The following is a 15,009-nucleotide window of genomic DNA, read 5'->3' on the forward strand; positions in this document are numbered from 1 at the left end:
GGATGAGCACTGGGTGTTGTATGGAAACCAATTTGACAATAAATTTCATATATTAAAAAAAATAATAAAATAATAAAAAATAATAATAATCAAAAAGAAAGCCAGAGTAGCAATGCTTGTATTGGACAAAATAGCCTTTAAAACAAAGACTGCAACAAGAGATAAAGAAGAGCACTATATCATATAATAAAGGGGACAATCCAACAAGAAGATATAACAATTGAAAATATGTATACACCAAACATGATAGCACACAAATACATAAAACAAACATAAAGTAAATATTTGACAGTAATACAATAGTAAAGACTTCGATACTCCCCTTATATCGGCAAACAGATCCTACAAGCAGAAAATCAACAAACAAACAGTGGCTTTTAATGACACAATGGACCAGATGGATTTCACAGACATATTCAGAACATTCCATCCTAAAATAGCAAAATACGCATACTTTTCAAGTGCACATGGAATATTCTCCAAGAAAGAATGCATATTAGGCCACAAAACAAGTCTCAACAAATTCAAAAAGGCTGAAGTCATATCATACATGTTTTCTGACCACAATGTTATGAAACTGATAATCAATCAAGAAAAAATCTGGAAAGAGCACAAATACATGGAAGTAAAATAACATGCTAGTAAAGCATGACTGGGTCAACCAAGAAATCAAAGAAGAAATCAAAAATTACATGGAAACAAATGCAAAAGAAAACACAATGGTCTAAAATTTTTGAGATGCAGCGAAAGTAGTTCTAAGACAGAAGTTTATAGCAATACAGGACTACTTCAAAAACAAGAAAAGTCTCAAATAAACAACCTAATCTTACACCTAAAGGAGATAGAAATGAAAAAGGACAAACATACCCAAAGTTAGCAGAAGGAAAGAAATAATAAAGATTAGAGGAAAATAAATGATATAGGGGTGACTGGCTGGCTCAGTCAGTTAAGCTTACAACTTCGGCTCAGGTCATGATCTCGCGGTTCATGAGCTCGAGCCCCACATCGGGCTATCTGCTGTCAGCGTGGAAACTGCTTTGGATCCTCTTTCCCCATATCTCTTTGCCCCTCCCATGCTGGTTCTCTCTCTCTCTCTCTCTCAAAAAATAAATAAACTTAAACATAAATAAATAAATAAATAAATAAATAAATAAATAAATAAATAAATAAATAAATAAATAAATAAATAAATAGAAGTAAATATATAGAATAGATCAATGAAACCAGGAGCTGGTTCTTTGGAAATACCAACAAAACCAATAAACTTGTAGCCAGACTCATCAAAAAAAAAAAAATATGTTTTTTTGGAGGGGCAGTGCCTGGGTGGCTCAGATTAAGCATCTGACTTGATTTTAGCTCAAGTCGTGATCTCATGGTTTATGAGTTAAAGCTCAGTGTCAGGCTCTGTGCTGACAGTGTGGAGCCTGCTTGAGACTCTCTCTTACCTGCTTTCTCTGTCCCTCCCCTGTTCTCTCACTCTCAAAATTGAATAAAGCTTTTAAAAAAAGGAAGACAGAGAGAGATGACTCACATAAACAAAATCACAAATGAAAGAGGAGAAATAACAACCAACAGCACAGAAATGCAAACAATTATAAGAGACTATTATGAGAAATTATATGCGAACAAATTGCACAACCTAGAGGAAATGGACAAATTCCTAGAAACATATAACCTACCAAAAGTAAAGCAAGAAGAAACTGAAAATTTGAACAGACCAATTACCAGCAATGAAATTAAATTTGTAATCATAAAACTCCCAAAAAACAAGTACAGGACCAGATGGCTTTATAGGTGAATTCTACCAAACATTTAAGTAACAGTTAACACCTATTCTTCTCAAACTATTCCATAAAATAGAAAAGGAAAGAAAACTTCCAAATTCACTCTATGAAGCCAAAATTACTCTGATACCAAAAACAGATGAAAAACCTATCGAAAAAAAAAAAAAAAAAAAAAAAAAGGAACTACAGGGGCCAATACCTCTGATGAACACAGATGGAAAAGTCTCACAAAATACTAGCAAACTGAATCCAACAATATATTAAAAAATCATTCACGTGACCAAGTAGGATTTGTTCCCAGAATGCAAGGCTGGTTCAATATCCATAAATCAATCAACGTGCTACATCACGTCAATAAGAGAAAGAATAAAAACCACGTATGATCATTTCAATAGATACAGGTAGAGCATTTGAAAAAGTACAACATCCATTCATGATAAAAACTCTCAATAAGATAAGTCTAGAGGGAGCATATCTCAACATAATACAAAGAGGAATGACTCAAATAAATAAAATCAGAAATAAAAGCAGAGATATTATAACATACCAAAGAAATATAAAGGATCAAATAAACTATTACAATCATATGACAACAAACTGGACAATATAGAGGAAATCGATAAATTCCTGGAAATATCTAACCTACTAAGACTGAATCATAAAGAAATAGAAAATCTGAAGAAACCAATAATAAGGAGATTGAATGAGAAATCAAAAATCTCCCAACAAGAAAAGCCCAGGACCAGATAGGTTCCCCTGGTAAGGTATACCAAACTTAAGAATTATGCCAATCTTTCTCAAACTTTTCCAAAAAACTGAAGAGGAGGGAGTACTCCCAAATTTATCATATGAAGAAAGTATTACCCCAATCCCAAAGCCAGATAATGACACTACAAGAGAAGAAAACTACAGGCCCATAACCCTGAGAAATACAGAGGCAAACATTTTCAACTAAATATTAGCCAACTGAATTCAACACCACATTAAAACAATTACACACCATGATCAAGTGGAATTTATACCTAGCATGCAAGGATGGTTCAATATACACCAGTCAATAAATGTGATACACCACATGAACAGAGTAAAAGAAAAAAAAAAAATCACATGAACATCTCAACAAATGGAGAAACATAGGTGACAAAATACAACTTCCTTTTATGATTAAAAACTCTCAAAAATTTTCATATGGTAGGAATGGACCTCAACATGGTAAAGGCCATATATGGCAAGCCTTCTCTTATATAAATAAGAAATAGAACAAGGGTGCCCAATCTTACCACTCCTATACAACACAGTAAGTGACATCCTAGCAGAGCAATTAGGTAAAAAAAGGCAGCCAAATTAGAAAAGAAGACATAAAACTGTCTTTGTTTGTAGATATGTTATGATCCAATATATGAAAATCTTAAAGACTGCACCAAAAAAACTGTTAGAAATAATAAATGCAGCAAAGTTGCAGGGTACAAAAATAAACATACAAAAATCAATTGCATTTCTACACAGTAACAATAATATATGAAAACAATCTTAGGTCACAACAGCATCAAAAACAATAAAATACTTATGAATAAATTTAACCAAGGAGGTAAACGATCTGCATACTGAGAACTGTAAGACTTTGATGAAAGAAACAGAAGGCGACACGAGCAAATGGAAAGATATCCCATGTTGATGGATTGAAAGGATGAATATTGTTAAAATGCCCATATTACCCAAACCCATCTATACATTAAATGCAATTTCCATTAAAATTCCAATAACATTTTTCACAGAAATAGAAAAAAAAACCCCAAAATTTGTACAGAATCACAAAAGGCTCTAATTGACTAAACCAATTTTGAGAAAGAAAAACAAAGCTGGAATCATCACATTCCCTGATTTCAAACTCTACTACAAAACTATCGTACTCAAAACAGTATGGTACTGGCACAAAAACAGACACACAGATCAATGGAAAGAACCTAGAGCACAGAAACAAATCCTCACATATACGGTCAACTAATATTTGACAGAGAAGCCAAGAATACCCAGTAAGGAAAGGATTGTGTCTTTAAGAAATGATGTTAAGCAAAAAGAAATATCACACACAGGAAAATGAAATTGGACTCCTATCATAAGTATTATTTTGTAAAAATTATTTTACACCATAAAATGACATATAACCAATCTAGTAAAATCATATCATTAAAGAATGTTTAATGACATGAGAGAAAGCTCAGTACTATTTAGGGTATCGTGAACTACAAAACAGTATACACACTTTGATCCAAATTTTATTTATGAAATTGCTAACTCATAGTGATAATATTATGGGCCACATTTCCTTTATCAAACTTTATTTCACTCCTAATTTTTCCATAATGGCCATGTATTATTTTTATAATCACAATAAAAATATTATTTGCAAAATACAAATTCAGAAGAATAGGGCAAAGTCTTCAAGGAAAGATACGAGAAAAAGGATAAAGTGGAAAGTTTCAACAGAGAAGGAAAACACACTTCCTTGGAACTATAATGAAGAATGAGCGTGAGTTCAGAAATAAATGGTGTGAAGGCAGAAATTTAAGAGGTCATATTTAATAACCATACTTTTCTCTGAAATAGAAGATAATGCTATCTTTTTATGGAGAGGAGGCTGGATTGTAAGAGGGCTGAGGAAAATAATGGAGGTTTAACATTGCTATTTTGAGAATTAGCAGAAAGAAGGACAGAAAAAGATTTCTAGAGGATAGTAATCGGCCCAGCTTTGTTTGGAGATCATACTTTGCATCAACATGAGTCTATACAACAGTATAACATTCATCTACCAGACCATTCAGTGCATGTATAAGAATGAGGCAGGCACATGCTTGAGTGGATCTAAGTTTGGGGTTTTTGGAGTGTGGACAAAGGACAAGAGAGTAAAGACACTGAGAATGCTATAAAAAGGGCAAAGGTATGAACAATGGAGTCTAGGTTGAACAGAGAAGGAAGTCAGAAAGTGGCATTACAGTGTCAGAAAATGGAAGGGTCTACAGCCTAGAAGTTTCAGTCAAGTCAAAGGGACACTGGGAAGAGGATCAAAAGGCCAAGGAATCCAGAAAGCTACGGCAGACATTACTATAATAGAGATTAAGTTCGAGGACGTGTCTCTGCTCTGGATGTCAACAAAAAATAGAGCATGGTCATGGGAGAAAACTGGGAAGGAGAATGATAAAAGATAATTGACAGAAGTTGTCCATTCAGCTCTCAGGCCAAGTACCGGGTGAATCTTTCACATGGATGTTCTTGTGCCAATCTGATGACAAGAACTGGGATGAAGAAGAAGACTATATAATCAGGGGTTCCCGGCCTTCAATGAATAAAGGAATGTGACCAGAAGGTCAATAGGTAACAGAAGCGACAGACTTTGACTCCCAAGCATTTCTCTTGCAAGTCTACCACAACTCCCTGCACATTCATGGAAAAAGAGCTGCATTTCAAACTATCAGGATACTTTGACTTTAATCCGAAAACCAGTAAAGGCTACTCAATAGCCGGTGAAAGACCACTGTGACAATCAAATGAATGGAAAATATCATCAAATTTTAAAAAGCCACTTTTTGTGTGAGAAAATATTTGATTGGCTGATTGACTGATTGAGACAGAGACAGCATGAATCAGGGGAAGGGGCAGAGTGAGAGAGAATCCCAAGCAGGCTCCAAGCTCAGCACGGAGTCCAATGTGGGGCTCGATCCCACACCCCTGGGATCATGACCTGAGCCAAAATCAAGAGTCAGATGCTCAACCGACTGAGCCACCCAGGCACCCCCAAAATATCTGACTCTTAATCCAACCAGGTCATGGGATAACGTTTTCAAAGCCCCTGAAGATAGATAATCACCTGACCAAAAATTCAGGTTTTCTTAAACAGGATCCTTTACATAAAATATTTTACAAACATATTTTTTCATAAAACAAGACCTACCTATGCAAGGGTATTTGGCTCGTCATCCCCATCGGCCCAAGAATAAATATATTCTGCACAGTTTTTCCAGATAATTTACCACTTCTTTGGTGGCTCTTTCAGTTTCCTGATGGCTCAGCAGGAAAACTGCAAAGCTACTCAACAGTGAAATTCTTGGGCAGGTGCAATCAAAACCTCCTCCAGAGGCAAATCTTAGGTTTTCTGCCTAAGTAGATGGATTTTTTGCAGATGATGGTGTGGTGAGTGAACGTTTCTCTAACTACAAAGAAACGCGTTGTGATCTTTTTTCCTTTCTGCACAGTAGTCTCCAACATTTTTCAAGCACCCTTATCGTTAAAATACGTAAATACGTCAAAACATGTACATATTTTTAACAGATTATATACATGTACTCTTATAAATCCATGAAATTTTAATAAAATTTCATTTCTCTCTTAGTTTTGATAGAGTAAATAAATAAAAATGGAAAGCCTAATACACCCCTCCCCACCAGGGAACTGTCTTATAAACCACCCCCTGCTTTCAGACCACTTCCAGACAGACTGGAAGAAATTCTGTTCATACACAATGTGCGCTTCCTTCCAGCTATAAAGAGAAAGAATCTGCCAACAGCGCAGACATCAATGATGAAAGTGATGGCAATCTACAACACAGACAGCGGCAGAGTGGCCTAATGGTCACTATGAGGCTAAACCTTCTTTTGAATCAACTTACAAAGTAGTTCTACATCTTAAAAAGGAATAAAGAGAAAAAACCCACTTGAGTAGATGAAATATTTTTAGGGGCAGGTGGGCGTCGTTTAAGTGCTGACTCTTGATTTCGGCTCAGATGATGATCTCACAGTTGTGAGATTGAGCCTCTTGTGGGGCTCCTCACAGGGAGGGGGCTGAATTAAGATTTTTTTTCTCCCTCTATCCCTCTCCGCCCCTCTTCTATTCGTGTGCGTGCTTTGTCTCTCTCTCAAAACAAAAATTCTTCTTTAAATAAGGAGTGAATACCAGGTGTTAGGTGTGCACAAAAATACAGCCAGTCTTTTACTAATCTGTCAAGTATTCATTGTACGGCCATGACATACCTGGCATTTTCCCCACACACTAATTCTATTTACATGCATCATAACCCACAGTCTCTCTTTAGAGGTGGAAATGACTGTGCAGTGACGAAATGAGTCTCTAAATTATTTCGATGTAATACAGTACCTGAGTAGACTGGCACACTGGCAGCTTGAAGTGAGACTGCCGTTCATCAATTCCACCTCCTAAAACTAGACCGTAAGTTCCTCAAAGATAAGCACTGCGTTTATTTGATCATCTCTATAAACCTAGAGTAGCACCCAGCAGAGTGACCGGCATTCAATGCCGTGAGCATTCAATGCTTACAATTTTGTTGGAGGGGTGGGAGAAGAGGGAGAAAGAAAGGGAGGAGGAGAAGAAGAAAATAAACCAAAGCCTGGGAACAAACTGGAAAAGCCATTTTATTGCCCCTAAAATGGTTTGACTATAACCACTAATGGTATTTTTTCTGATGAGATATATGTGTGTATGTGTATATATGTGTATGTATACGTATATATATGTATACATATATATACAGAGAGAGATCAAAAGCATATGATCTTGCTTACAACCCTGCACTTACACTTGGTATATAATTCAAGACTCTGAGCCTCAAGAGGAGAATCTATCCTCGCCCATTCCAGGCTGAGCTAGGTGCTAACATTCTGGGCTCCGTCATACATAGCGCAAGCATCTAACACTACAATTGGCACAGAACATGGAAAGTAGCCACTTCATATACCGTCCACTCATAAACTGTAAGCTCTTTGAGACTCCTATCTTTATGTTCACAAATACTAGCACAGATTCAGTAAATACTTACTGAATGACGGAAAGAACAAACATCTCATTCTCCTTCTGTTCTAGTTATCTCTTTAATTCGCTCATATGTTCAGTCAGCCATTCAACTCACCATTTTAATTATCTTAAAGAATCAATAAACAAAAAGCCGTCTTGGCCAACAGAAATCGGATACAAAAATGGCGAACACCAAGATCTCTTCATTCATATGACCAAAAAGTATCCCTTTCTAATGTCTTATGATTAACCATCGATAAACACTCAACATCATCACCCTTTTCTCTTAATGTCCTCTACGTCAGAATCACGTTTTACTAATCACTCTTTCACAACCACATTGATTACTTACTTCTATTCTTCCTTCTCCCTGACAAGACATATAGTAGGTCCTGCCACCTCTTTCTCTAATGATGTCATCAGGTCTGCTCTTAACTGTTTCTAGAGCCCCTACCTTTAACGCCTTCCAATTGACTTCCAATGGAGTCAAGGGAACGACTCCATACGCTCAAAATTAAGCTAAATATAAGGAATTGCTGTTTCTTACTACATGGGATTCCACTTACACAGAATCCACAATTTTAACCTGGTTTTTAAGGCTACTCATCTCTCACTCATCTCTACCAGCATTTGCTACCTTGTTTTCTCTATCTGCTCCTTTACTCAACAATCCCTCAACATTTGCATTTTACCTGAACTAACAATATTTTAGTCCTTATTTGTATGTTTCTTTGCAAGTGTTCTAAAAGATCATCATGTGTGTGCTCTTTGATCTCTGAGAATGGGTGGAGTGCTTTCCCCTCCAGGGAAAATCTAGCAAGCACTCTTACACAAGTTGATTTCTCACTAGGTGCTGTTAACTTGCCGTCCTACATCTAAGGGAACTCAATCAATGCTGTCTGGATTAAACTGAATTGGATGCTCATCTTCAATAAACTATTTATAAGTGAAAATAAAATAAAGAAAATAGAATACATTTAAATTACAGTGTTGTGGGGCGCCTGGGTGGCTCAGTCGGTTAAGCATCCGACTTCGGCTCAGGTCATGATCTCGCGGTCCGTGAGTTCAAGCCCCGCATCAGGCTCTGTGCTGACAGCTCAGAGCCTGGAGCCTGTTTCAGATTCTGTGTCTCCCTCTCTCTCTGACCCTCCCCTCGTTCATGCTCTGTCTCTGTCTCAAAAATAAATAAACGTTAAAAAAAAATTAAAAAAAAAAAAATTACAGTGTTGAAAATCAGTAATGCTTCCCATAATCCTACTCAGCCTGTATCATCTGCATGGAGATTTCTCATGTGTATTCTAATGCTACTTCTGTTTTTCAGCCCCCATCTCCCTCCTCTTCACCCCTCTTGCCACCCAATATATCCACATGAAGGAAACCCAAAGCAAAATGAAAAGGACACTAGAGAATATCAAGTTTCATATAAGCCCCACTGCTCATATTTATGCATCTGGTTATGAGGCCACCATATCAATATTCTTCACACTGAGAACTTTATTTAGAGCCTCCCTATGTCAAAGGACAATTAATATCTTAGATAATTTCTATCAGAGTGCTTGATAAATTCACTTTTCTAGACAATTTAGCAAGAAGACACAATCAAAGAAAATGCCACAGTAAAGGTTTCTGCTCATTTTATACTGTCACGAGGCTAATAAAAAATTCACTGTTTTCTTGGAGTATTATATTAAAAAATTCTCCAAAACGCTAGTTTGAATAAAAATCTGTCTGATGTAGTCATTTTGGTATTACCTCTTGTAAAGAAGAAATTTAATCAAGACTGTTGATATATTTAGCTACCGAATAGAACAAATTTGATTAACATTTTAAACACTAACTTACAGGATCAGCTGGTCCACAGAATTCTCGAAATGTCTTTGTAGGATTATTCTGTTGAATCTCCAGTGCTACACAAGGGCCGGAATACATTTCTGTCACCATCTCCTATGACATGTAATGTAAAAGTTAGTAAAATGTAATGATCTTTTACTCCTCCTCCTTCAATTGCACCACTATTCCAAATCTTAAAATCTTAGCTATTTGTGAATTCTCATGAATCCCACATGCCAAAAGCTCCCAGGTTTTGTCCATTTTTCCCGCAAAAATGTGTTTTAGGTATATTCCTTCATCTCCATAGGAATGGAGATCTAACCTACTAACATCATTTTAATGAACTGCTTTACCAGCTGGCACTTTCATTAATTGAAATGGTCTTCTCATACCTCTTCCTTCTAAAGGGTACCTCCTCTTAAATAGAGTTCTGTTGAATGGACATTTTTTTTTTAAGTTTATTGATTTATTTTTGAGAGAGACAGAGAGAGAGAGAGGCAGAGGCAGAGGCAGAGGCAGAGGCAGAGGGAGAGGGAGAGGGAGAGGGAGAGGGAGAGGGAGAGGGAGAGGGAGAGGGAGGGAGGGGGGGAGGGAGAGGGAGAGGGAGGGAGGGAGGGAGAGGGAGAGGGAGAGGGAGGGAGGGAGGGAGAGGGAGAGGGAGAGGGAGGGAGGGAGGGAGGGAGGGAGAGGGGCAGAGAGAGGGAGAAACATAATCCCAAGCAGCCTCCATGCCATCAGCAGCATAGCATGACATGGGGCTCGGACCCACAAACCGTGAGATGGTGACCTGAGCCGAGATCAATATTCGGACGCCTAACTAAGCCACCCAGGCACCCCCTCGAATGAACATTTTTAAGGATACAAATTCCAAAGTGTTTCTTCCAAAGACGCTTTCAAAAATCATCATCATTTTCAGAAATGAAGAAAACGGAGACTAGATCTCATAGTAAACACCTAGAAATTAGACAGTATGTAGAAACAACAGTTTTCAAAGACTAGGTGACAGGCAGCACAGTATGACCCCTGAGACAGGGGAATCAAATGAAGTAAGCCACCTGACTGCCCATCTTTCTGCTTGGAGGAAGTTTCCAGACAATGGGACAGGGAGAGGAAACACAACAGAGCCCAACACTCTCACTAAGGAGAAGAGATAAAGACTGGAATTCAGGGAGGCCACTGCAGCTAGAATGTGAGGACAGACTGCTAGAGGAGGTGGGAGAACTATGGGAGAGTAAGCTATTGGGATCTGCAGAGAAGTTCACCTGAGTTTTTGGCTAAGAGTCTGTACATATGTAGAGGAAACCAGCCAAGGCTGAGAACTACCAGAAGCAGTAAGTGAAACCATCCAGAGAGACAGCACAAGGCTGAGAAGACTTTGCATTTCCATCAGCCAGACTGGAAAGCCCTCACACGATACACAGGGCATCGGGTAGAGTCCTCAGAAGGGTACTGCACCGTAACAGTTGGCCTTACGTATGGAATGCTCCGTATCCATCCTCTAAAGCTTAAAAGCAAGTCTTGAAAGGGTCAGACTGATCCCAAGTAACGTAGTGAGTGCCCAAACTACATCAAATACTCTTCCAAGGAATATGACATACCTACCATGTAACACTATAAACTGCACATCATCCAGCATCCAATAAAAATTACCAGGCATACAAAGAAGAAAATATGAACCATCATTAGAAGAAAACTCGATAAATTGATACAGATCCAACAATGACAGAAATGATGTTGGTTACATAAGAATGTTAAAACAGCTAGTGTAAATGGGCTCTATCTGCTCAAATTGCAGGAAGAAAACATGGACATGATGCAGAGAAAATCAACATTAAAAAGACCCAAAGAGTAGACTACTGAATCGCTAGGCTGTGCACCTGAAACTAATGTAACACTTTATCAAATACACTTAAAAAAAATAAAAAGAAATTAGGGGCGCCTGGGTGGCTCAGTCAGTTGAGCGTCCGACTTCGGCTCAGGTCATGATCTCACACTCTGTGAGTTCGAGCCCCGCATCGGGCTCTGTGCTGACCGCTCAGAGCCTGGAGCCTGTTTCAGATTCTGTGTCTCCCTCTCTCTCTGACTCTCCCCCGTTCATGCTCTGTCCCTCTCTGTCTCAAAAATAAATAAACATTAAAAAAAAATTTTTAAAAATAAATAAAATAAAAAATTAAAAAAATTTAAAAAAAGAACCCAAATGGGACTTCTAGAGATAAAAACTACATCTGAATTAAATACACTGAATGGGATGGACAAAATAAAATACAACAGAAGGACAATAAATATAAGGAAATGCAACACCAACTATTCAAAAGCAAGCACAGAGAGGTGCCTGGGTGGCTCAATTAGTTGAGCGTCCGACTCTTGATTTCGGCTCAGGTCATGATCCCAGGGTCGTGGGATTGAGCCCTGCTTTGGGCTCCACACTGAGCGTGGAGCCTGCTTGAGATTCAATCTCTCTTTCTGCCCCTCTCCCATGCTCAGGTGCTTTCTCTTTCTCTAAAATTAAAAACAGAAAAGGCAAGCACAGAGAGATAGAAGAATGGATACAAATGTCCCACGATAATTTTTTTCAATGACATGCTAACATATGCATATATAAATTGGATTCTCAGAAGAAAAGAAGGGGTGATGAATAACTATTCCGAGAATTGCTAAAAAATACTCAAATTTGATAAAAATCACAAGCCAAAAGGTGCAACAGAGTCCAAGAATAAACGCAAAGTACAGTAAGACGATAATTGGCTGAAACCAAAAAACCAAAAATCTCAGTAACAAAAAAGCCTTTAAAAACAACCAAAAAAAAAAAAAAAGACATATAACAGTAGAACAAAGCTAAGGACATAAATGACAACAACAAAAATCTGTCAATCTACAATTCTATACCCAGGTGGGAAGATATTTCTCACAAATGAAGGAAAAATAACTTTTTCCGACAGAAAAAATGTGACAGAATTCACTACCGGCAGCCCTATACCGTAAGAAATGTTAAAGGAAGTTCTTCAGATAGAAGAAAAATCGTGCCAGACAAAAACATGGGTCTGTAAGAACAATGGTAAACATGTGGGCAAATATATTTTTTAGCTGGTGTGCAAGATACTTATTTATTTAAAGCAAAAATATTAAAAAATGCATTATAGGGTTTCTAATAGAAATAAAATGTAGGACAACCACAACACATAAGAAGAGGGGGAATGGAAGGGTACTGTTTTAAGGTTCTTATCTGTACATGAAGCGGTATAATGAAAAAGATGATCAAAGAAAAGAGCCTCTCAGTGTGTGGAACACTCAATCAGTGTTCTTTTCTTCTCTCCATGGGGAATAATACTTCAGGAAGAAATGAAAATAAATATAAAGACTTTGAGGCAGAAGTCCAGGCGATGTGCATGACTACCAGGAGCGAAGGGAGACTAGAGAAAATTGGAGAGGAGGCCAGACTGTGGAGAGTTTGCGGCACATAATGACAAAGTAAAATAAAAGCAATGTATTACAGAACACTATTTAAATATTAATTGGAACTCAGTCATCATACTTAATAGAAATTTCAGAAGTTGAAAGAGGAGGGAAGGGCTTCACGATTAAGATGGTAAACAGAACCCTAAACGTATCCCCCTGAAGTCACTTTGCTATTTCACAAAGGTCATATGTAATTGACTTTTTATGGATAATTATGTTGAGTCTGACCTTCCGTCTCATGACACTGAGGTACTGCCTATGAATAAATGTCAACGGCCAAGTTCTCAGCAGGGGCAGTAGACAGCATGAATGTGTTATCCAGAAAGAAAAGGAGGGAATTTTGCCTGCTTTTCTTTCATTTGTGTCTCTCCTTGCCTTTCAGGGTTAATCACAGATACCGTCAGAAATACAGACATAAAGGGCTATGCAAATGCACAACACGGAAAGAAAAAACACGTTGGGAAAAGGACTCTATCCAAAGCATAATGTGCTGCTTAAAAAAAACAAAATGGACTCAACAAAATTCTCAAGTCACCTAGGTTTTTTAATTAAGTACAAAATTAACAAGACCAAAAAAGAGCATGCTTGTTTCCTTCACAGCCCTTTGACTCCTGTCCTTTAGGTAGTTAGGATGGGATCATGTGATTTAATATCTACCCTCACTAGAACATAAGCTCCATAAATGCAGATAGTGTGCTTTTGTTGTTGTTGTCGTTGATCTCTGTATTCTTGGTATCGAACACATTGTTTGGCACGTAGCAGACACTCAGTCTATGTAGTAAATAAGTGGGTCATGATAATACAGTAAGATAGGAATTATCACTTTTTTGTGTTTGTAAATGCTGACGCAGCAAATGCAAGTATAAATGATCAACACCGAATCTACTATAAGGAATTATGTCAAATACAATAATAGCGGTAGTAATAACAAAGCAGCTAATACTCTCTCAGCACTCTCAACGTGTGAAACTCCTTCACGGGATTTTTTTCATTTAATTATCACAGCAATCTCATAAAGTACATAATAGCATTACTTCCATGTTATAGATGGGTAAACTAAGGCTTAAAGAAGGCAAATACCTTGTCTATGGCCACACGACTGATAGACTGGCATTTGAACCTAGCATCTGGCTCCACAAGTTTTTGGTGAGAAGAAGGGAATTGAGTTCAGAAAGCTGAAAGCTGGTTGCACTGAACTTTGAGATAAGAAAAGTCTATACACGGTTTGAAGCAAGGAATGTGGGAACCCCTAGAACTCATGTATAGTATCTGGTACCATGTCAGTGATGTCGTCCTATTTCACACTGTATATCCTACATTTAAGAGGACCATTTCACCCACAGATCTTTAAGTTTAGGCTAATAAAACGAATGGACTCGCTATTATGACCTTATAGGTCTTATCATTTATTTTAAAACACGAATCTGAAGACAAGCAGGGTAAAGCGTTATGCGAAAAGACAGAGTAAGAGTCACATCACCTGTTTCTGTCCCTTTCGGTTGCCTCTTAAGATTACTTTTATAGGCTCTTCTTTCTGAATTAGATAAACCTCCTAGAGTTAAGAGACACATAGTACTATGCAGCATTTAAAAATTTACCTCTTCCTTGAACTCAAACTCAAGCTCCGAACATTAATGGTCATGAGAACTAAGAGTTTTGATGGGAAATACAATTGTCACAGTAACAAGTGACACTCAGGGTTTGCGAGCCACTTTTTGGTGTCCCAAATTAAGCAGTGAAAGATACCGCAACCATAAGCATTTGCAGTGTATGGGTCCAGACCCTTACACAACCGCCTTTGAACAAAACAGAATTTTAAGTGGGAAAAGACTTTAAAAGCATTAGAGGTAATATACCGTTCATAACAATATTATTTACGTCAATAAAATATTCCTTGAATAAAAACATCCTTATTTCCCTCTGGATGACATTTTCAAAGAAACAGCTCTCCTTAGTTGCAATAAAATTTTATATCCTATAAGTACAGAACATCTCTCAAAGATACCTGGATAATGTTCCGGTTCACATAGACACCCCATTTTCCCGTTAAGAGACAACTACAAACCAATTATGATTTGAAATATTTCTTTTACACTGAATAAACCATTTCAAGCTGAATAAAAGATGATAAGCGTTA

The 15,009-nt window shown here is 37.5% G+C and overlaps 1 protein-coding gene across 2 annotated transcripts in view; it reads right to left on the reverse strand.

Annotated features, from left to right (window-relative positions):
* Positions 1 to 15,009, reverse strand: part of NME7 (NME/NM23 family member 7) — a 260,266-nt gene that overhangs the window by 116,738 nt on the left and 128,519 nt on the right. For both annotated transcript variants that reach the window (XM_042925970.1, XM_042925972.1), the window contains one exon: positions 9,429 to 9,530. In XM_042925970.1, the coding sequence (XP_042781904.1) occupies positions 9,429 to 9,530 (102 nt within the window). The remainder of the gene's footprint in view (positions 1 to 9,428; positions 9,531 to 15,009) is intronic.

The sequence above is a fragment of the Panthera leo genome, chromosome F3 (assembly GCF_018350215.1).
Source record: "Panthera leo isolate Ple1 chromosome F3, P.leo_Ple1_pat1.1, whole genome shotgun sequence".
Classification (NCBI taxonomy): domain Eukaryota; kingdom Metazoa; phylum Chordata; class Mammalia; order Carnivora; family Felidae; genus Panthera; species Panthera leo.